The sequence below is a fragment of the Saccostrea echinata genome, unplaced genomic scaffold, assembly GCF_033153115.1.
Source record: "Saccostrea echinata isolate AGI-Se365-2 ecotype Australia unplaced genomic scaffold, CSIRO_AGI_Sech_v1 ptg000029l, whole genome shotgun sequence".
NCBI classification, from domain to species: Eukaryota; Metazoa; Mollusca; class Bivalvia; order Ostreida; family Ostreidae; genus Saccostrea; species Saccostrea echinata.
In genome coordinates this window covers 39691015-39712595 of record NW_026889778.1, presented here as the reverse complement: position 1 = coordinate 39712595, position 21581 = coordinate 39691015, and the positions used below count along the sequence as shown (strand labels likewise).

Here is a 21581-nt window from a genome sequence, read left to right as displayed (position 1 = left end):
AAAAGAAAATAATTCTTTATTTCTTTGTTCTACTTTGTATAATAAGCATGGTGAGAATACACATTTTTTGAATGGAATGACTGATTATAAGCACTTATTAGTAGATTCCTCATTCTACTTGTACACATTTACACCACTTTTAATCTAAGTTAAAAGTATTATTTACAACAGTCCTTAAGAATTCAGTAGTATATGTATGAGTTGTAAAATTCCCAAACTCTTAAGGTCATTTTATGAATTGACTTTTAGCATTCATGTCATGTTTTTCACCAAAAAAAAAATTAAAATAAAAGAAAAATAACATCATGCAAAATTGCGTAAAAAAAAGAAATCAGAAATCTGTTGAATTTCTCATTCTTTCATGTGATTGTTCCTCAAAATAATTTGTATAGTGTACCATAGAATGTGTTGGAGGAAGAAAAAAAAATCTATTGTGTACCATAAAATGTGTAGTAACTCTTTTGTCCTTGGAGGGAAAAAAAATCAAAATTTGATTGTTAACCAATATTATGCAAATTATCTTGGAGATTGTCAATCAAATTCCTAAGAGTTAAAATATCAATTAAGATCATCTAAATCATATTTTTAAAAAATCTTCTAAGGATTAATCACCTACTAAATGTGGTTGATTAAATCATGCAAAAAGAATCTTTAAGACATACAAGTAAATAACTAAATGCATGCTACAAAAATGGACTTGAAAATGTAACAAAATTTCACCATCACCTATTAAGAGCTTTAAAATTAGACTACTAAAAACGTATATATTTCTGCTAACATGTAATATATCTATTTTTAAAATATATGAAGATTGAATTTGAAGGAACATTTATACACTGGGAATAAAAAGAGTACTACATTTAGAACTCATGTATGTGCATTTCTGTTTTGTCTTAACATTACTAGCACTGATAATTCTCAGCTTGCAATATATGCTTTTCATACTCTGTACACTCCATAAATTATTCTAATACATATAATAAACATCACAGTCTGTTTCTGAGATAAGCTCACTTAAGAGCTCCAATAGTAAAATCAAATTGATTAAAATAGTGTACATATGGAATCAATCCTAGTGATTTATCAATTTTCGACTCTCTTTTGTTACCTGAAAATATTTCTCATTATAAAAACACAAAATAAACTATTTTAATATCTTTACAAAAAGGACGCTTCTGTCAAATTCAAAGTTCTTATATACGTACATACAAAGCATATGTATAATAGGCAGTACAGGAGAGAAATGCTGCTATGATAAACATGAGATTTGTACATTTATACTTTCAACTGGTTTACAATTTTACAGAAAGGGAAGAAGCTCTATGTGTCCCTTCAACTGTAATACCCCAATTTTAAAACATAAATTTACTTTGATTGTTACAAAATGTACATTTGTAATAAAAAGTACTTTTTTTCACAGCATTTTCAAACACAAGGCAGGGTAGCTTTGAATGTAAAGGGTATAAAATCATTTTAAAAATTACATTTAAAAAAGAAGTACATTTCCTGATGTACATTTAAAAAAATTGGTAAAAATTATAGCAAGCTATAAAAAGAAATTTGCACCAAATTTTTAGACACTGGGCTTCACATACCTCTAACAACCTCTTGCTTTTCCAACCATCTTGTTTCTCAAACTACCATTTGTAGAAACTTAAAAATACAGAAATCTGGGCAAAATATAATGAACTATAGGCACGTACATATACATGAATATATATTTCATAATTATATGGTGTAAACAGAAAATATTTTAGGCTTTAAGCTTTTGCTTCTCTTGACTCGTCTTTGGTTTTTGGGTTTTATACCTTCTACAACTACACATTGCTTGGCTATACACCAAACCACACTGCTATGGTGCAACATACACCTACTTCAGCAATGATAGTTTAGCTTTTAAGTGTCCATTTTATGACAATCACATCAACATTTTATCTATCATATAGTCAGGAATCTGTTTCCATCTGACGGAAAATATCATCCAATTTCTTGCCGAATTGAAGTCCACTTGTCTCAGGACCTTCATCCAAATCCTCAATGATCTAAAAACATAATCAACAAAACCATATTAATTCGGATTCTCCCCCTTCTGTTAACTGAAGATATTTAAATACAGACAAATCTCCTTATCTCCAATTTGAAGGGACTGAGAAAAAACTGAGATATCTGAAAATTCAAAATACTGAGGGTAAAATAATTAAAGAATGAGTGACTGGGACTTTCAAATCACTTCCATATATCCTTGCATGGAATCAGGATATCAGTATTTGAGATACCAAAATTTTAACTATAGAAATGCATTTAATGATAAAAAATAAAACCCCTCTACAAATATACCTCTTCAATGTACTGCTGAACAAATTTGTATAACTTCTGTAGAGCGGCGGGTTTAGAGAATTTCAGATGCTCCTGCTGTAACTGTGAAAACAGAGAAGGAGGATTCATCGCATGTTCAAGCTCATAAAATTACAAATTAACAAACTACAAACAAAAGAAATCTTCACTGCAAAGGAGGTTAGTTGCAGATCTACATCGGCGGCCATTAAAAAAGTTGACTCATTTATGGCATTATGCTGTATATGTAAAGTTCATTGCTATGAAAAATCTGGATGCTAGCTTGCAAAATTTTCAGATTAATGAGCTACAGATCTGCAGCTAAAGGGAAACAACACATATAATTATCAATTAACTTGCACATGTAACTTATAATTACTATATACAACTTTTTATAGTAATAAATCATTGGGCTTAAATTATAATAAAAATGTAAATTGGAAAAAAATTAATGTTACAGTAGAAAAAATTGCAATGAAATAAGAGCAAATAGATTTTCTTTTTTTACAACGACGAGTCTGAATAAATTTCTACTTACTGTATTTAGTCTGGACATCTCGTTCCAGAAATCAGCATCTGTTACTGCAGCCTTGTTGGCTAAAGCCTTGTAAAACTGCTCTGTTCTTTTCTGGTAATGTGGAACTTCCTGGGCAAACAGCAGCTTTTGCAGGGATGAATCCTGAACAATACATTATATTCATATAAACATTATATTAAAGGGGGAAAAAGGTGAACTCACTAGCTTTTCATCTGTAGGAAGAAAAATTGTGAAAATTTTATCAATTGTTAATCTGAAACAAATCAATTAAGACTAATACAATTTTTATGCATCCAGTTTTCAGAAACACTGGTACCAAATATAAACAATACATGCTATGGAAAAAAATATATCAAAACGCTTGTCTGACCTTGCTAATCTTGGTGGAATGGAAACAGTCAATGAAGACCTGCTTGATGACATCAAGACATGGCTCCACGTGCTTGACTTTTTGAATGTCAAACAGAAACTCAGGACGGACTAGGAGTGTCGCCCACACCCGCATGGCATAGCTAGGCGAGAAAATAGTTAAGGGGGTTACAAAACATCACCTCTCTCAAGCAACGCACCTAGCAAAACTGTAATACCATGCATGCATTAATATTCCATGATGTATTAGAACTATAGTATCAGTACTCCCAATTTTTATGAGTGACTTACTTGCTAAAATGTGTAATTATAGTAGATTGATCAACATTAAACAAAACTGTATCTATAAAAAATTAAAAGGCAAAAGTACATGTATGGATTTATCTTCAATTTTAAGGAAAATATAATTCAGATTATTTTGGGAAGGATTTTTCATTCAAAGGAAAGGGTACTTTTTCAAAAACTAGAGATGTTTTATAGGTTTCAAAAATACATGTATATATGGGGCTAAATTCTATAGGTATTGGAATGGGTAATTTGGTGCGAATTTCTATGCTTGGCAAAAAAAAAAAAAATTCCAAAAAAAACCCCAAAAAAACAGAAGAGGCCCATAGGTGACAATGCTCACCTGACTCAATATTCTCTTCCTAACAAATTGATATATATATATATATGTCGAAGGATGAAATATCATATTGTCATCTCCAAATTAAAAGTCCATGACTTCAACAATTTTAAAAAACAACAGATTGAGGCTTTCAACTTATGAACTTGTAACCTTCTTATTCTTTGGGATGCCTATATTTTTTTTGTAAAACTTTTTCCCACAGTTTCGACCCTAACCAAGTCCCTGTGGCTATGTTCTGAACAAACTTTAATCTAAAATACATGGGGGATGTTTGCATATTTAAAAATGACTAATTGGGGACTTAATAAAAAAAAAATTTATTTTAAGAGTTTTCTTAAATATTATGTTTATTCCTGTGTAAAATTTATGCCCTTCTCTAGGCCCTTTTTCTATTACCAGAGTCATCATTTAAACAAAAGGTATAAGAATGAAATATATGGAGATAAACAGTATTCAAGCTCAAAAGTCCATTAAACATTACAAAATAGGTGCAGAGCAAACACGGACCTCCAAAACATCAGAGGTGGGATCAGGTGCCATGGAGGAGTGAGCATCCCCTGCCGACCGGTCACACCCGCCGTGTGCTCCTTGTCATGATCGGGAAATAATGGAAAAATAATGGAGTGACCTCACAAAATTGTATCCTCTTCCTTTGCAGTCTTTAAAAAGTTCCCATTTAAACAATTTTCTATGAACTGAAATTTCAGAATGAAATGACACATCCTCAGGTCATAAGTAATATTTAAGTGAAATATTAACATCTGATGATTCTCCATAAGAAAGATATGAAAATTCCACAATTTTTCTGCCAGTGACCTTGAACTTTAAAGAATGACCTTTGGTCAAGTTTATGATATACTCTCACCTTACTAATAATCTCTGTTTAAAGTATCAACTTCCAATATGTATTTATCAAAAAAAATATATATATATATCTTTTCTGCCAGTGATCTTGAATTTATGAGAATGACCTTGTGTCAAAATCAACACAAACCTTTAGGATATAAGTAACATTTGATTGACAAGGTGATGCCTATACACCCTCAAAGTTCATTAACAAGTCTGAATCCAATTCTAATATCTTAAATACCATGGACATGTCGAAGTGATTTGGAAGTCCACACAGTATATTCTTAATGTATTTTAACCTCAATATCTCAAGCCTTTGGATATCTCAAATTTTTTTCTTAGTCCCATTGAGTTTGAAATAATGAGGTTTGATTGTATAAATTTGTCCCTCTATTGTAGTTAATATACCACCTGTGTTCAAGAGATTCTGGTTTAAACAACTTCAAATGTACACTTCCTGAGGATGCTGACATATCATTTAGACTAACAGTGACAAGTTCTGCAAAATAAATTTGTCCTATATTTTTATTAATATATAACTTTGTCCTCTTACTGTACGTAGCTTTATCCTAGTGTCATGATGGTACACTGTACAATGCATAAAGGTCCTTGTTTATGAAGGTTAACACAACTTACTGTAGCCCTGTTATATATGTTTTGTCTTTTCTTAAACATCCCTAACATATAATTATCTCTCATTAAGAGAGAACATTTGCTCTTCATTTGAACAAAATTTTTCCATTCACCCATGGATGCCTTGTGGCATGTTTGGTTGAAATTGGTCCAGTGGTTCTGGAGATGAGACTAAAAATGGGAAAACTTTACACAACAGACATAATACCGACACCCTTCAATCAGAAATATTCACTTGAGCCATTGGCTCAGGTGAGCTATAAAAAATTACAAACAAGCAATGCAACTTTTTTTCTGCTGTGTCTCAAAAAATGTGATCATTGAATATTATTAAATTAGATCTTTGTGTTTAAGGTATTGAAATTATATTTACACAGTAGTGTGTTTCAAGCCACCACAACAAAAATAATTGCAGATGCAAGTAATTTTTTTCCCCAAAGTTAATTAAAAAAAAAAAATAAATGTCAAAATTTTCCTACATGCATGCAAGCAACTCACTCCAAAATTATATTTCCAGCTCTTTTTAAATATTTGATATGCTTAGCACATGTACATGCCCATTTTTGATATTACGTTAAAGACTGTAACTCAATAGAATGTGAAATCATCAGAAATTATTTATAATTTTTTTTTCCTTTTAAATCAATGCTGGAGCAGTACTTTACTTTAATGTTGTGCATAACTGTAAAAACCTTAAGCGAACAGTGGAATATATTCATGAATATATATTGTAATGTCTAACATAATAAAATAATGTTCATTTCCCCAGTGTGTGAGATAACTCTTTTTTTTTTAATATTTCCATCTAAGAAAAGGTTTCACAGCTCTGTCTGTGCAGCAAAAATCATAATTTGGCTCTGATTAAAGCAATGAAAAAGTTCTAACTTTATGAATGCAGTGCTTCAAGACATTACCAAGAAAATTCAAAACTCTTAAAAAGATCCTTCAATTTGAAAAAAAAAAAAAAAAAGACGCATCATTGCAAAAGAGATCTTCACAAAGGAAAATGAGGCACAAAATCTGCTTATACTGTATACATATAGCCATGCAGAATATATCATCTTCTGAAAGTCATGCAGTAAATTTCATGCTTTACCAATCTTTACTTTCTGTGTCTAGAAAATACCTGATTACATTTGTAATGAGTATGACTGACTTTTTTCCTATATGCAAGACAATTTTTTTCCATTCACATTAAATGTTGAGTACACATAAGCATGATAATTAAATTCAAAGTTGGATGACTGGTTAAAAATGTGACAGCTAATTTGCATTTCATTATAGTGTAAAATCACTAATTTTCATGGGGGTCAAATTTTCATGGTTTCAGGAAAAAAATATTGGTTCAAGGGGATTTTATCATGGATGGAAGTGTTGGGTTCTTATATGGTGGAAATTTCACATTTAGTGAAGGACATGAATTTGTGGCATTTCTTCATACCAAGAAAACAATAAAAATTAAACCACTACAAAAATTAGTGATTTCAAAGTATACAGATTTGGACTGCCTTGTAACCATACAAATTTATTATACTTTATAAAATTTTTAATTTCTTTATCATTGAATTAAAGGGATACTTTTGAATTTCATTATTCATTACTTAAACAAAAAAAAAACAACAAACAAAACAAAATAAAAAACAAACAAAAACAAAATAAAACAAAACAAAAAAAGAATCGATATGTAAAAATAAGTGCAAGATACAAAATCCATTAAAAGTTATCATTTTGAATTTAGTTTCAACCATAATACTGACACATGTACTTTACTATAACTAGTGTATATATACTTCCCTTGTGGCACAAATATTGCAACACAATCCAGCAACAAAACAGACATCCAGACATGGGGAGGTAACAGAAACAGCCAGTGTCTCCATGGCAACACAACCATGGCAACCAATCACAGTGGTGGCATTCCATATTTGAATATATCAGAGAAACCTGACTACTAAGCCTAGCAGTGAAGCATGCTTTACAAGAGAGTGATGTTCACCCAACAATACACTAGAGAAACTCTCTATAATCCACACACCACATTCTTATGTGCCATTCTAAATGTATTGCTGTTAAGTTCTATTTCCAATTGCTTAATATAGCTTAACCCAACTAAGGAATACATGGAAAAAGTACCTATTGATCTTCAATAATTATGAATTTGAATTTGAGAGAGCTGCAGGAATTTGTTACAACATGTTTGTTAATGTTTTGAAGTTGGGAGATTTGGAAAGCCTTTTGTTGAAAATTGATAAAGTTCCTTTAGTAGAAACACTGGCAAGGAAACCTTACAAATTTTTGACAATTAACCCAACTGATCACAATATAGAGATTTACCTTACATACCCACATAATCAAACCTTACTTATATAAGCTTTCGATCATTCATCAATCAACATCTCCAAATTTCTTAAAAGATAGAAGAGTACAAATAAGGTCTTTCTTTTCTATACATACTAGTTACATGCCATGGATGGTGTATGAGATTTCTAATTAGTATAATTACATGAGCTGTACATGTTAGATGTTAATATGGGAATTTCAAAGTTAGTACCCTATCACCAAACTATTCACTCTATATAAATGTATAAAAATGTCTCCTATGTTAACTCCAAAAGTAACAACCAGTCTTTGTGTGGTAAAATGACTAGAAAACGTAAGTTTTCTCTCTAGCATTTTTTTTCTTCATATATACAAGTAAATAATACACTGTTTACACAAATAAAGCTGCCAAACAACGCTGCCTTGCATCTAGAACTACAATTCTTAAATGTACATTATATAATACATGTATTACCTTTTATAATACATGGGAAAAGTTGTCCAAATAAAGTTTACACTGGATTATCATTGATTTCTTTACAGCATTTGGTTTTAATTTGAAAGTTTTTTTTCAGCTTCTGTATCATATTCTTCCGAATATCAAGACAGAGAAGGAAAGGAAGTGCAGATATTTTGAGATACATAAATATAATTTATATACAATGTACAATGTAGATAATTTTGGGTATGTGTAAAGTTTTAAAACAGGTAGATTCTCTTAGAGGTTATATGGATCTAAGCATACATCACATAAAGCTTCAAGAACAGAGAAATACATTTAGAAATATTTTATTATAGTTGTTGGGTTTTTCAATTTTTTATTGAAACTCCTACATTCCTAAATTTTTCACAATGACCCCCACCAACCTTTTTAAAAGCATGACCCTCATTGAAATATAACCCCCATTGGTACAGCTTCTGTTTGATTTGCAAACCTTTTTTTTACCCACACAAAAATTAATTCTGACCTCCAGCCCAGCAGAGATTTTCTAGTGTTAATCTACCTTTCACTCTTCCAACACAGTAAAGTTTCTGGTTCAACACCATTCTTATTAGCCAGATTTTCCAATACGCCAAATAGGTAATGCACCACTAACGGAACCGTCTCATGGTTCAGGACACTGTCAAATACTTCTTTAATATTGTCCTGTAAGACTAGCTGAAAATCCCAAGCACAGTGGTAAAAAATTAAAAATAAAATAATTATTTAAACAAAATGATTAAGATTACTGGTAGTAGCAAGTTGAAATTGGCATTTTCAGAAGTACAATTTTCTTCTTTCTCTCAAAACATTAGATATTTCTTAAGCTGCATATGTAGGGAAAACAACCACATGCAAGATTGCATTATACATCACTTTGTTTCAGGGGTATATCCTGAATATATTTATTATTTTTCCATATTAACAATTTTCTATAAAAATCAAATACAGGTTATAACTTCAGTATCTCGAACACAGATATCTCAAATACCCTGCATGGGTATGTATCTAAGTAAGTTCTTGGTCCTGGGCATGTTTAATATATATTAAATGATTTTAAAAACTTGGGATATCTCAAACACGGATATATCAATTACTCCAGTTATTTGAGAAGTACATTTCAGGCCTCAGTACCATTTATACCTAGCTTATCTCAAAATCTTAATTGTCAAATTTCTGTCTGCTAAATATAACTGTTCACCAGTTGCATGACCATCCTTTACAGCACTAATTAATTCCCTGAGGACGGACAAATTTCATACCTTTCTAAACCAGGTACCCCTTCTTTGATTGATAATTTCAGATGTATAAAACAATAAGTTTATTTTTTGTTTCTGAATTGACTCAAGTCATTTGGCTTATAGATGACATGATACTTGATTGACAGCTTTGGGTGCATGCATTCTGTTGACCTTTTATAAACAAGATCGCAGTCCTTCTGACCAAACTGCATTTAATAATATGCACTTTAGAATTTGATTAATTTTTTTTTAATAAAATACACCAAAATCAAAGTTGTATTTGATTATATGAAGTTCATTATAAACATGCAAATTTTATCACTGAATCAGACCAGATAACTTTCCATTATAAGCAACCCAATGCAGGACCAGGTCTAAATCCCTTGGGGAGGAGGGGGGGAGGGGGGGTACCGGTAGTTGGAGTTATCTTGGGGTTGTAAATAAAGAAAATGAATGGTACAACCTATTGAAACAAAGTTTCAAGCTCTCTTAGAAGTAAAAAAAATATCCTGAATAAAGCTGCCATTGCCAAGATTTGTGGCATTCCAGACAACACTTTATCAAAATGGTTAAAATATGTTTTGTAATACATTTAATTTCTTGTGTTTGTGTATGAAAATTCTAATACTTTTACAATATTATGCTTAAGCATCCATTTCTTGATAAAATAACTAGCATGAAATAATTCTTTTGAAATTTGATCCTGCATTAATTCCTTTTTAGCAAAAGGTATCGTTTCCGGTTTTCCATTTGCATGTATGTATATATATATATACATATATATATATATATATATATATATATATATATATATATATATATATATAAGCACAAGCAACATCATAATGTGGCTGTATTAGTGATCTATTATGACAAGACACAAATTAGAAGTGCAATTCTGCCTGAAATCAGTACCAATTAGACAATTTTAAATATGGGAAAAAGAGAATAATCACTTTTGGTAATTTTTTTTCCCCTATATTTGTAAAAGCTTTTGGTAATTGAAAGAACAAATTGCAATACAGTATAAAGCGTGTGAGGTACATGTATGCTGACACATCCAAAAAATTGATCATCAAAGCAGAAATTCTGATATTTTGAAATCCAGGTATCTTGAAGTTTTTTTATTGGTTCCATCGAGTTCGAGATAACGAGGTTTGACTGTATTGTTCTCAATTGCAATGTTGAAAGAAAATTTTATTCAATTAAGCAAAACATTTATTTTTTTTAATACATTAAAACTGGGTTAGAAGGAAGAAAGTTGCTGAGGATTTCAAAATATTTCCTTACAAATGTCTATCCAGTAAATTTTAATCACTCTCTTTCCATAAAACAATCTTAATTATAGGAAAAAAGTACCAGTTAATTGAAATTGAGACATGCAGGCGAAAAGTAAACAACTTCGCTAGCGAATCCCGATCCCGATGAAACACTGATAATCAGCCGAGGTTGACAATAGTTTTCGAGGGGTGAAAATTTTCAATGTTTACACTCAACTACATGCAATATTCATTATATTATACTGAATGTTTTATACAAATACATGTACATATAACAGTGAATCTTGCGCACATAAATTCTGCGCAATCACTATTTTTAAAAACATCACCCGTCGTCAAGCATTGTCGACTGTTGCTATGCTGGAGGGCATGGCTTCAGTATTCAGCGGGTAATAGTGTTTTTTAACAAATGTTTCTCGACGAATCACATTCAACTAATTTACATGAAAGTATAATATTAAGAAATAATTCCTAATAGTGTAGGTACTTTTTTTATACAGTCCCTGAAACGTTCTACTTTCCCATTTTTCCGTTCGCTCACCGTTCGTTCACCGTTCGTTCAGCGTGCATTCACTGTTCGTTCACTGTTCGCTCTCCGTTCACAGTTTTGCATTCACCGTTCACCGTGCGCTCGCGTTCACCGTTCACAAAGCGTTCAGCGTTCGCTCTTCGTTCCGTTCACTTTGCATTCACCTTGCGTTCAGCATTCACCTATCGTTCAGTTTTGATTGTCATTCGGAACTCCGAAGTGAAAGGACTTATCTTTTTGTAGGTAAGGAGTTACAGGTTTTTTTAAATTTAATAACTAACATATCGTGTTTGAAGAATCATTATTTCATGGGGAAAAATATCTACGATATACATATTTATTATTCTAACTTAGCTGTTAGGTTATTTATTAAATTACTCTGGAAAATAAATGTTGTTATAAGCACATTCTGTACCTATGTAGACCGATGCTGAAATATTAAATTTAACTAAGTGCAATGTGCAAATACTTCAAGCACTGCAACAATTTGTTGTTATTTTAAATTAAATGTTTGTGATATAATTATCCAAGTAAAATAATTACGCAGCAAAATTATGAAAATATTTATTTCTAACACGTTTTTTTTTTTTCAATTACTATAGAAAATATGAGAGAACTAGTTCGGAGAGTTATACATAGTACTGCGGATATCCTGTTAATTTATTATCTTTGGAGCGAATGAAATTGATAGTGTGGTTAAAGGAAATATTTACTTAAAATGTAATGCACTACAGAATTTTCTCTACTATAATATGTTGAGTTTATAGTTATAGAGAAAAAAAAATTCTTTCTTCACCGTAACTTTATATGTTTGCCATTCGATATGATTAATACCCCCCCCCCCCCACTTTCCCCCTAAATCGGTTACTTAGACAGTACTGTATTTCCAGAATATTTTAATTAACATTTTAAAAAAAAAGTTAAGGTCTTTTTTAGAACAAAAATTTCAGTCTCAAAACAATCATGCATCTAAAAAAGTCACAAAACAATAGTAGTTCAAAATGTACACGTGTCGGCGGTGGTATTTGAAATTGGCAGAGAGTATGTTTCAAATTCAAGTGTTAATGCCCAATGTATTTTATTCATTTATTATTTAAATGTTGGAATCAAATCTAGAAATGATAAAAATAAATATTATAACTTGTTGGAAATACTCGCACTTCGCCTTCGATGTGACGAAACTTTCACACCTGCACAGTGTCGAATGATTTTTATTGACAGCACAAGCACGTGGACTTCGTGTGAACTTGAAGCAGGAAAATAAAAAAACGAGTATGACTGTCAAACAAATGGATATGATTTGTTGATTTAAAAAAAAAATACTTTCACTGTCTGATATATTTAGAAGAAAAAAAAATTCAGAGTTTTTGTTTGATATAGGTACAAACATTTAGTGAAGCCTGAAAGGGGGGGGGGGGCTAAAACGGAATCTCTCTCTCTCTCATTTGTCTGTTTAATGAACACTAAAACAGCATATTACTTATATATCAAGTTCTGAAAATTGAATTTATAACAAATAATATGAATATGCATCTTTGTATTATCTTGTCGGAGTATAATCACGGCCATCTACAGATACATGTAGAAGTCTGCTCAATAAATCATCATGAAAAATAGAAATGACATAATATATTATTGTATTAAACATTTAAAATACGAGCGTATAAATGCAAAACGTCCACTGACCTTTGTAATTAATTTTTTTTCATTACTTTACATGAAATCGCCTTGACACGGAGATATATGAATGGATATTACAACCGCTTTAATTCATTCTGTAAGTCAGAAGTTTTCTCTGATTTGTTATCAAATAAGAATAAACATTTTTATTTTCCAACTAAAAAAAACATCTTTTATACTTCAGCGTTCGGCAACAATTACAATGTTTTAATACGATAGAAATCGTGTGATTAAAAACTTAATGTACATGCATCGTCTTTCTTAGGACAATTTTGGAGAATTTATTTTATTGACTTATTTATTCATTCATTTATTGGTTTACTTATTTATTATTTTTTTTTTTTTGGGGGGGGGGGGGGGGGGGGCACCTAACATTATAATACAATAAAATAGTTTCAATGCAAGGAAAAGATCAGAGGCATTCCGAATATATCGTTCATCTTGCGTTCACCGTTCGTTCACCGTTCACTTTGCGTTCACGTTTGCGCTCCGTTCGCATTCTGCGTTCGCTCACCGTTCACACATCGTTCACCAAGTTGCGTTCAGCGTTCACAGATCGTTCACTCACCGTTCGCTCTGCGTTCGTTCAGCGTTCGTTCACCATTCGTTCAGCGTTCGCTCACCGTTTAAGTGGGAAAGTAGAACGTTTCAGGGACTGTATCAGCTAGATGTGAGCAATTATTATCAGAGAGATATGATTCGATTTCTTTTTTTTTTTACTGCTTTCAATAGATTCATTTTTACATTTTATAAAATTGGAAATAAATTATCACCCACTTTTGTATGCATTAGGTTGGTGATGTGACTTGTCTTCACGATGTCCTTCAGTTTTATACTCTTCTCGTGTGAGTCTTCCTCCTCCAGGTTCTTCACCTACAAGTGTTGAAGATATACAGTAAAATCTGTCCAATCTGACACCTGTGCAATCTGTTTCACTATGAAATTCAACCTTTATTAAGATTTTTATTTCATTTTGTATATTTTTTACACTCTGCAATTTGAGTATTTGTCTATATTCCAACAAATTTATGTCCCATTGTATTGAGATCCAGATTAGACTGGATTTAATTAGTCAAGTTTGAGAAAAGAATTATTTTAGTAGAAACTGATATCTTTCTTATATTTTTAAGGTTTTTGATCATTATTAAATGAAAATTGGTTCCCAGGTTTAGTTACCCTGATGAATTTACTTTTCAATGTTTTGCTTAGAGGTAAGAACCTTACCAATACTTCAATGACTACAGTATATGTAACCTGGTGAAATTTATTTTGGTAATAATCAAAATATGACTGAGCTTCAGCAATGGTATAATTTCATTTGCTTAAATATCAAAGTTTACCAGATGCCACTGTCTGAGGTTTTCCAGACTTCCAGTCGTTGACACAGATTGAATCAATTGAACATTGGCTGGAATAGTGATGTCTACATCTGATGGAGAGCGCTGGTTTACTAAATCAGAAAAAAATTTATCTAAAACTAGAAATGTTTTAGAAGTGGATCTAGTATTTTCAGGGTTAAATTAAAAGAGGTTTCTTTTGAACATTATTGCTTCAAACTCTAACTCTTTTTTTCTTCCAATCCACTAAATTAATTAATTAAGTAATTAAGTTACTTAATTACTGGCATTTCTCAAACTCGATCTCATTCCTTAACTTTCTAAGTGTTAAAAGATACTTGGTGTCTCGTGCTTCCTGACAGTTAAAAAGATTAAGGAACTCCAGTTGGAGAAAAACTGGTAACAAATTTGCACAAGTTAAGGAACCTAGATTTACCTTGCCATATATCTATTACATGTATTAGGAACTGGAGCTTTAACCTGGATTAATAAAAAGAAAATTAATACTCTAGTTTTGGTACCATATGTATCTTCTTCTTCTTGTTCATCATCAGGGGTGAACTTGTACAGTAAGGCCATACGACTACCATCTAGTACATGGTAGTGTTTTAGTGTGTTACGGCGAACCATGCCATCCCCACGCTCACTAGTTTGGTCAATGTTGCTCAAAGTCAATCGACCACTCTTGCCAGCCATCCATTCTATAAATTCAACATTTTCAATCCAAATCTAAATTCATATATTCTAGCTAGAATTTTATGTTCACAAAGATTTAACTTTACTGATATTTTATCTTTGGCTAAATTTATTAGAGCTTGCAATGCACATGTCCCAAGTAAATGTAACATCCTATGGCAAATACAAAACAAAAAATCCTGTGGGACCATCTTCGCTAGCCAAGGGTTTCTGATCCGCTACTCTCCTCACAAACCCTTGGCATACAGTGTTATTAAAAGTATGTTGGATTTTTTTGCTTGAGTTGTGATTGGAGTTGATCGACATCGTTCAACCAACCAGCAATTGTTTTTGTAAATGATGATATTTGCCTTCAGGATATATCTTGATTCTTTAGTCTTGGGAATGAAAAACACAAGTATACAACGATCAGTAAGATAACATGCCACTCTATAAAAAGATATGGTGTCATACAATCTTAAGCTGATATACAAATATTGTGATCAGGAATCTTATTGTAGATGTAGATTTGCACGATAAATAACAAATAAACATTTCTTGGTATCTTCATTAAGTTATTTTAAATTATTCTCTAAAAACTTAAATTTTCAAATACGCCTTTTATTTTTGTCGATAACGCAGTTGGAAGATTCGAGATCATGTGTCGTAAACAATCCCAACTTTTGACTGCACCGTATGCCAAGGGTTTGTTAGGAGAGTAGCATATCAAAAACCCTTGGCTAGCGAAGATGCTGTGGGACTATCAAAAGATATTTAGATACTTTGGGTGTCAAGATATCAAGAGATGAACTCAATGCATAAAAATTCATTGCAAAGTAATGATAGGCTTAAAGTTAACTGTTGGAAATGTCTGAAAAAGTAGAAATTAAACTGAAGTTAACATAAATCACCTCAATATTGCCCTTGACACGCTGTGTATATATACTGAGATAAGCTGGGCAGTCAACAGTACTGAAGTCTACTTATCCAGTTTTTTTCTTCATTATTTTGCAAGGCCTATGGACTGACATTGACACTATTTACCGCATTGTCAACATGCATGATGTCAAGAATTTTGAAGATCATCAAAGAAAAAACTACAATGATATTAAAATTAAAAAGTACCAACCTAAATCCACTTCATCTATAGTTGGCATTTCTGAGGCAGGTTTGTTCTTGTATATTTGGTAGAGGCACTTGCTCTTAACTTGGTTGATTGTATCACAGTCCAGAACCTCACAGGTGTACAAGTTACCATTGCCATTTAAGTCAATCTCAAGTTTCTAAAATATATAATTACAGTTTAAACCAGTATAAAAACTACAGCTACCAAATTGATATTACAACCTTTTATCATTACCAACCCTCCTGTCAAATGTGTGATTCCTAGAAAGAGATAGCATACAATGTATATATATATATATATATATATATATATATATATATATATATATATATATATATGCACATCTTGATTTCATATGGTATAACCTCCCTCCAAAGTCTTTGGAGGGGAAAAAATCATCTCTTCAATCAGCAATCTTATATGCTAATCCACTATTTCTACCAGTAATTGATTTTAAATTCTTTTTTTTTTTCAATTTTCTTAGCAGATCAATGCAATCAATTTTTTAATTTTTTTTTTAATCTTAACTGCAGATCTTCTTTTATTTTCTATATAAGTAAGCAGATCAATGCAATCACTATTTTATTTTTTTTTAATTTCTTAGTGGATCAAGACAATTAATTTTTATCTTATCTGAAGATTTTTTTTTCAATTTCCTAGCACATCAATGCAATTGATTTTTTTTTCAATTCTTAGTGCAACAATGCAATTTATTTTCTATCTTAGCAGCATGCAGATTTTTTTTTTTTTTGAAATTTTCTTAGCAGATCTATGCAATCAAGTTTTCTTGACTATTTTTTTTTTCTTCAAAACTGGGCTCACCAGGGTCTGACAGTCAATCTTCTCCCTGAGGAAGTTTTCTTCAGATAAGGTATTTTTAGCCTCTCCTGTCACTTCATCTACTGGTCTTTTCTCGACCACAGCCTGGGTGGATTTGTAAAGCATGAACAGGGATGACCCTCCACCTTCCTGTATGAAAAAAAAAATCATTCTCTTTAATATCTCAGTCATAAGAGCTCATGGACCTATGGGTAATTATATCTACTCGAATGAAACCCATTATTTAAGTAAAATGCCATAATTTCATCAAGTTTAATCCTCATTAATAAACTGTATTTGTATAATGTTTTTTTTTTTAAATAAAAATCTTTTTTTTTTGTATTTGGAAAAAGTCAGAATTTTGTATAAAACTTTGTTCCTCTAGGCCCTTACTTGGCACACAAAACCAGTAAGTGCTTGAACAAAGATGCATTCTCAATAGTTACTTAATGATGAAGATCTTTTAAACATTATACATTCCTATGGCAAACTATGACCTTTTGTGGCCCCATCCTTGTCCCAATGATGTGTACACTATTTGAGAATTAATGTTTGTATATATCAGAACTACTAATACATGGCCCTACTGTTTTGAGATTTAAAAAAAAAAAAAGAAGATTTCCCTATATATTCTTATGCAAAATTTTGACCCCCTATTGCTTTGCACAAGCTTGATTCTAACTCTATGAGGAAGCGTTCACATAGATAGGTTTATTCTTCTCTGGTCCAGTGGTTCTATGAACTTTGAGATTTTTAATTGACCACCAAATTTTAAATATTTTTTCATAACCTAGCTAACTTATCCTCAGGAAAGATGTTGCCTTTATTGGAATAAAATTAACTTCACATTGGAAAATGCTTTGTGGAAAGTTTTGTTGAAACTGGCCCAGTATCATTGGAGAATTAAATATGGAAAAGTTTAGAGTCCACAGACAGATGAACAGACAGACATCAGACACTCTTTGATCAGAAAAGCAAACTTGGGTCTGTGGCTCACTTGAGTTCAAAACCTCTTATTTAAATGTCAAAGATCAGCAAAAATCAATGCTCTATTGCAATTCAAATTTATTATTGACGAAAATAGCTCTCCATATCAATGAAATTATTTGAACCACATTAGACACATCATTTAACCTTTAAAAATCAGACTTAATTTGAAAAAAAATCTCCCACCATACTTTACCTTCAAGTAAGGATAGAGTGAAATGGAAAGCCAGTGTGAAAGTAGTCTCAAAGTAATGGACTCAAATCTGAAATGGATGAATTTGAAACAAGACTTAAAGAGGGTAATTCCATTATTATAAGCTTATTTTTTTTTATCATATCATACTATCTAGTAGTGAATTTCTCAATAATTTGCTGTAAATATACCTATTAAACAAGGTCTTGTGCAGTTTTTTGTGGGAGGAATCAACCAAGGTTGACAGCAAACAGTTCACAATTCTGAAAAAAAAAATGCCACAGTAACACCAATATCTGCTTTTACAACATAGATAATATCATATCTTAATTAAAAATGGCAAACGATTTTATATGTAATAGAAAAAAAATGTTCACTAACTCAAAGAAATCTCTCATCTTTCCCACCATTACAACACTGAAGTTAGCAGAAAATTGTGCCCTTGAATAGAAAAAAAAAGCTGTTTTATAATTTCATATATTGTATATATTTTATATGAATATGCTCATTAGCTCTTACAGTTCTGTAGCCCTTTTCACAAAAAATCTTACTACTAAGATTAAAATTTTCCAATTCTTCTACTTGTACATAAATTGTAGTAGGTTACAAAAAAAATCTTATATTTCTATTACATTACAGTATATTGTGAATTATTCTTCTAAAATAATAATTTTCTTTATTAAAAAAGAAATTTCAGAGTTGTCAAATTTTAATCTTAGTCGTAAGAATTTTTGTGAAAAAGGCTACTGGAGTACCATAAAGAGGCAAACTAATGTGCTAAGATAGAGCTCAAAAGAAAATCAGGAATTAGGTCAAGGTGACCTACTTGTCAATCAGAGTTATCTTCCTTTGTCTCTCCAGTGTACCAATAAGAGACTTGACAAAGTATTTGTTAGACATCAGCTTCTCAAACTGGTCCATGGCCTTCTCGACATTTTTACTGGAATACTGTCAAAATATGATTGCAACGCAATTCAACTGTGAACCTATAATTTATTTTTTTTTCTTTTAATGGATAGTAAAAATTAGCACAGTAAATTAAAGTAAACCTTGACAATTAGGAGAGAAATAATAGCTCTAAAACTGAATGACAGAGCAGCAGATAAATTGAAAATAAGAAAATGACAATTTTACATTAACATATTAAAATGTGTGGTATAAGAACAAGAGGCCATTGGCTTTAAAGGTCATCTGAGTGTCATTTTGCAATTTTTTTTCCTGAACCACATTTCATGTTCCCCCCACCCCCTACTTTGGCCATTGTGAAACTTGAGAACCCTTAGAGCATCATGCACAGCTTAGACAAAAGGGCCAAGTTTTAGCCAGCTTTTAATTTGCACTAAATGGGGGTATTATCATTTTCATATTTTCATTCATATTATTTATTTTTAATTATCGTTTATCTTGACCATCTGACCTTGACCTCTGACCAATTTGCCTTAATTTAACAACCTAACCCCCCAAAACCCCCTCAAAACAAAAAAGTCTGTAGATCTTAAGTTATCAAAAACATCCCATCATATAGAAGATGGACAAACAGACAAAAAACAGAATGATTTCTGTAGGGTAGCCACAATTTTGTTGTAGGGCTCAAATAGCACTGCATTTAGATTTTTGTATTATATATTTGGTGCAAACAATCTTTCCAAATAAAAATGTTAAATGTAGTAGAACAGCATTATCCATTAGATCAGAAAAAGCAAATTTAGTTTTGAATATTACCCCGCTATGCTGCAGAAAGCTTAACAGAGTGCCAGCTTCCACTTCCTTTGGAAACAGCATGTACTGACTGTAGTTTTGATAGGAGTGGTAGGGAATTCCTGTAGAAACTAGGTCACGCTTTATGTCTGTGATATTAAGTTGCATCTCAGCAAACTCTAGAAAAAGAATGAATGACTGAAATTTAATAAAAAATGAAACCTCTTTAAAATACATTGTACACATAATCATTATTTAACAAAATTGAAGCACTGAATTTCAACCAACCTTCTTGGTTTATGCGCATTGTGTTCTGTTCTAATTCATGCATTTCTGACATCATCGTTTCGATTTTTTTCTGATTGCGAGTCCGAATTCTCCTGTGGATGAAGACTCCAGCTATGAGACACGCAATGAGGAGGAAACCTAACACACCAATGATGATGTACATGATGGGAGGGTCTTCAACATATTCAATAATCCCAACAACATTATTCAGATTGCCCACTCGAATCTATAAAAATCAAAGATACATGAAAAAAAAATCATAATCCCAGCAAAACTAGATATTCAGATTATCGACTCTAATCTGTGAAAATCAAAGATACTTGAAAATAGCAAAGTTCCAAAAATGGTCCGTGAGAATTATCTTAATTAAATCTATTATGCTTTTTAAGCAAATATACTGTAAATGAATTATATTTAGCAAGTACGATATTTGGCAGATACTGATTTTCCAGCAATTTAGCATAATAGATTTGAATAAGTGCATTTCTGAATGTGCAAGACATAAATGTATGTATAAAAGACATTTAGTGGAAGCTGCTTTCCACTAAAGGCACTAAATAGAATACAAAACCAAATGTAATACTTTAACAGTATATAATATACCTTTTAAAAACAAGAGGCCCATGGACTACAACAATTATCTGAGTCATTATTCTCTTCCAAATAAATCTCAAATTCCATGATTTTGGCAATTTTTTTGTAGGTCGAGTATAATCACACAAAAATTCAACTACTAGAATTGTATTATTTCTTGTTTCAAAATAACAAAGGGCGATTATCTTTATTTCTGTACATATTTTGCATGTTGTATGTATCAAATATTTTTAAAATACCCTGATATAAAGCCTATCTTCCTGAAGACGAGGGTCTGGTTTTCTGGAGGGAGGACGGCATGTCAGATTATAATTGTTCAGGTTCGTAACTGCACATTCTCCACTCCCCACCAAAACAAAGTAGTCCTCTTTGCTGGTCACAACTGCAAGCTGACTTCCCTTAATTACAGGAGAAAAACAAAGTTTTTCTTGTAGTAAACTTGTCATATTTAAAATATTTGATGTATTAAACAGAAGTCTCTGGTAAGACTTCACTTCTGGTAATTAAGACTTCAAGTAGCTCTGAACTTCTCGTGGAAAAAAGGGTATACTAATTGAATTATTTAGAGAATATTTTAATTCAATTTTTAGGCTTATGATAAAATAACCTTGTACAAGTCTCTGAACTTACTTGAAGCAAAATAGAATCATGTTTATCTGGATCAAACTCGTAGGTTTGATTTTGCTGAAATGCTTCTAATTTTGGATCATCCACATACAAAACTGAATCGGAGAGTATTTTTGTATATCTGTCCAAGTGAATGACAACAGTAGCCTGAGTGGCCCTTTTCCTGCGGTGCCTATTTAGGTCTCCTCTTCCCGGAAAGCTACAGCTTATCTCTTCATCATTCTTTCTTTTGCATGAAGTTCTCGATTCCTAGGGATCAAAATAAATTGATTATGTTTCGGTACAAACAAAAAATGATGTATTTGGATATAAAGAAAAAGGAAATGAAATACTTCAATATTCATCACTGTCATATG

General features: G+C 31.6%; 1 protein-coding gene across 1 annotated transcript in view; it reads right to left on the bottom strand.

Moving 5' to 3' along the window:
• The window catches only part of LOC133195298 (plexin-A4-like), a 169035-nt gene continuing 147454 nt past the window's right edge, over positions 1-21581 (bottom strand). Inside the window, exons 18-35 of the mRNA XM_061331149.1 lie at positions 21229-21474; positions 20838-20996; positions 20005-20230; positions 19741-19895; positions 18845-18966; positions 18400-18459; positions 18210-18281; positions 18022-18088; positions 16842-16988; positions 16023-16176; positions 14740-14919; positions 14222-14331; positions 13659-13754; positions 8675-8829; positions 3243-3384; positions 2873-3013; positions 2338-2418; positions 1-2042 (exon numbers count right to left, since the gene is read on the bottom strand). Coding sequence (XP_061187133.1) covers positions 1947-2042; positions 2338-2418; positions 2873-3013; positions 3243-3384; positions 8675-8829; positions 13659-13754; positions 14222-14331; positions 14740-14919; positions 16023-16176; positions 16842-16988; positions 18022-18088; positions 18210-18281; positions 18400-18459; positions 18845-18966; positions 19741-19895; positions 20005-20230; positions 20838-20996; positions 21229-21474 — 2409 coding nt within the window. The 3' untranslated portion in view covers positions 1-1946. The remainder of the gene's footprint in view (positions 2043-2337; positions 2419-2872; positions 3014-3242; positions 3385-8674; positions 8830-13658; positions 13755-14221; positions 14332-14739; positions 14920-16022; positions 16177-16841; positions 16989-18021; positions 18089-18209; positions 18282-18399; positions 18460-18844; positions 18967-19740; positions 19896-20004; positions 20231-20837; positions 20997-21228; positions 21475-21581) is intronic.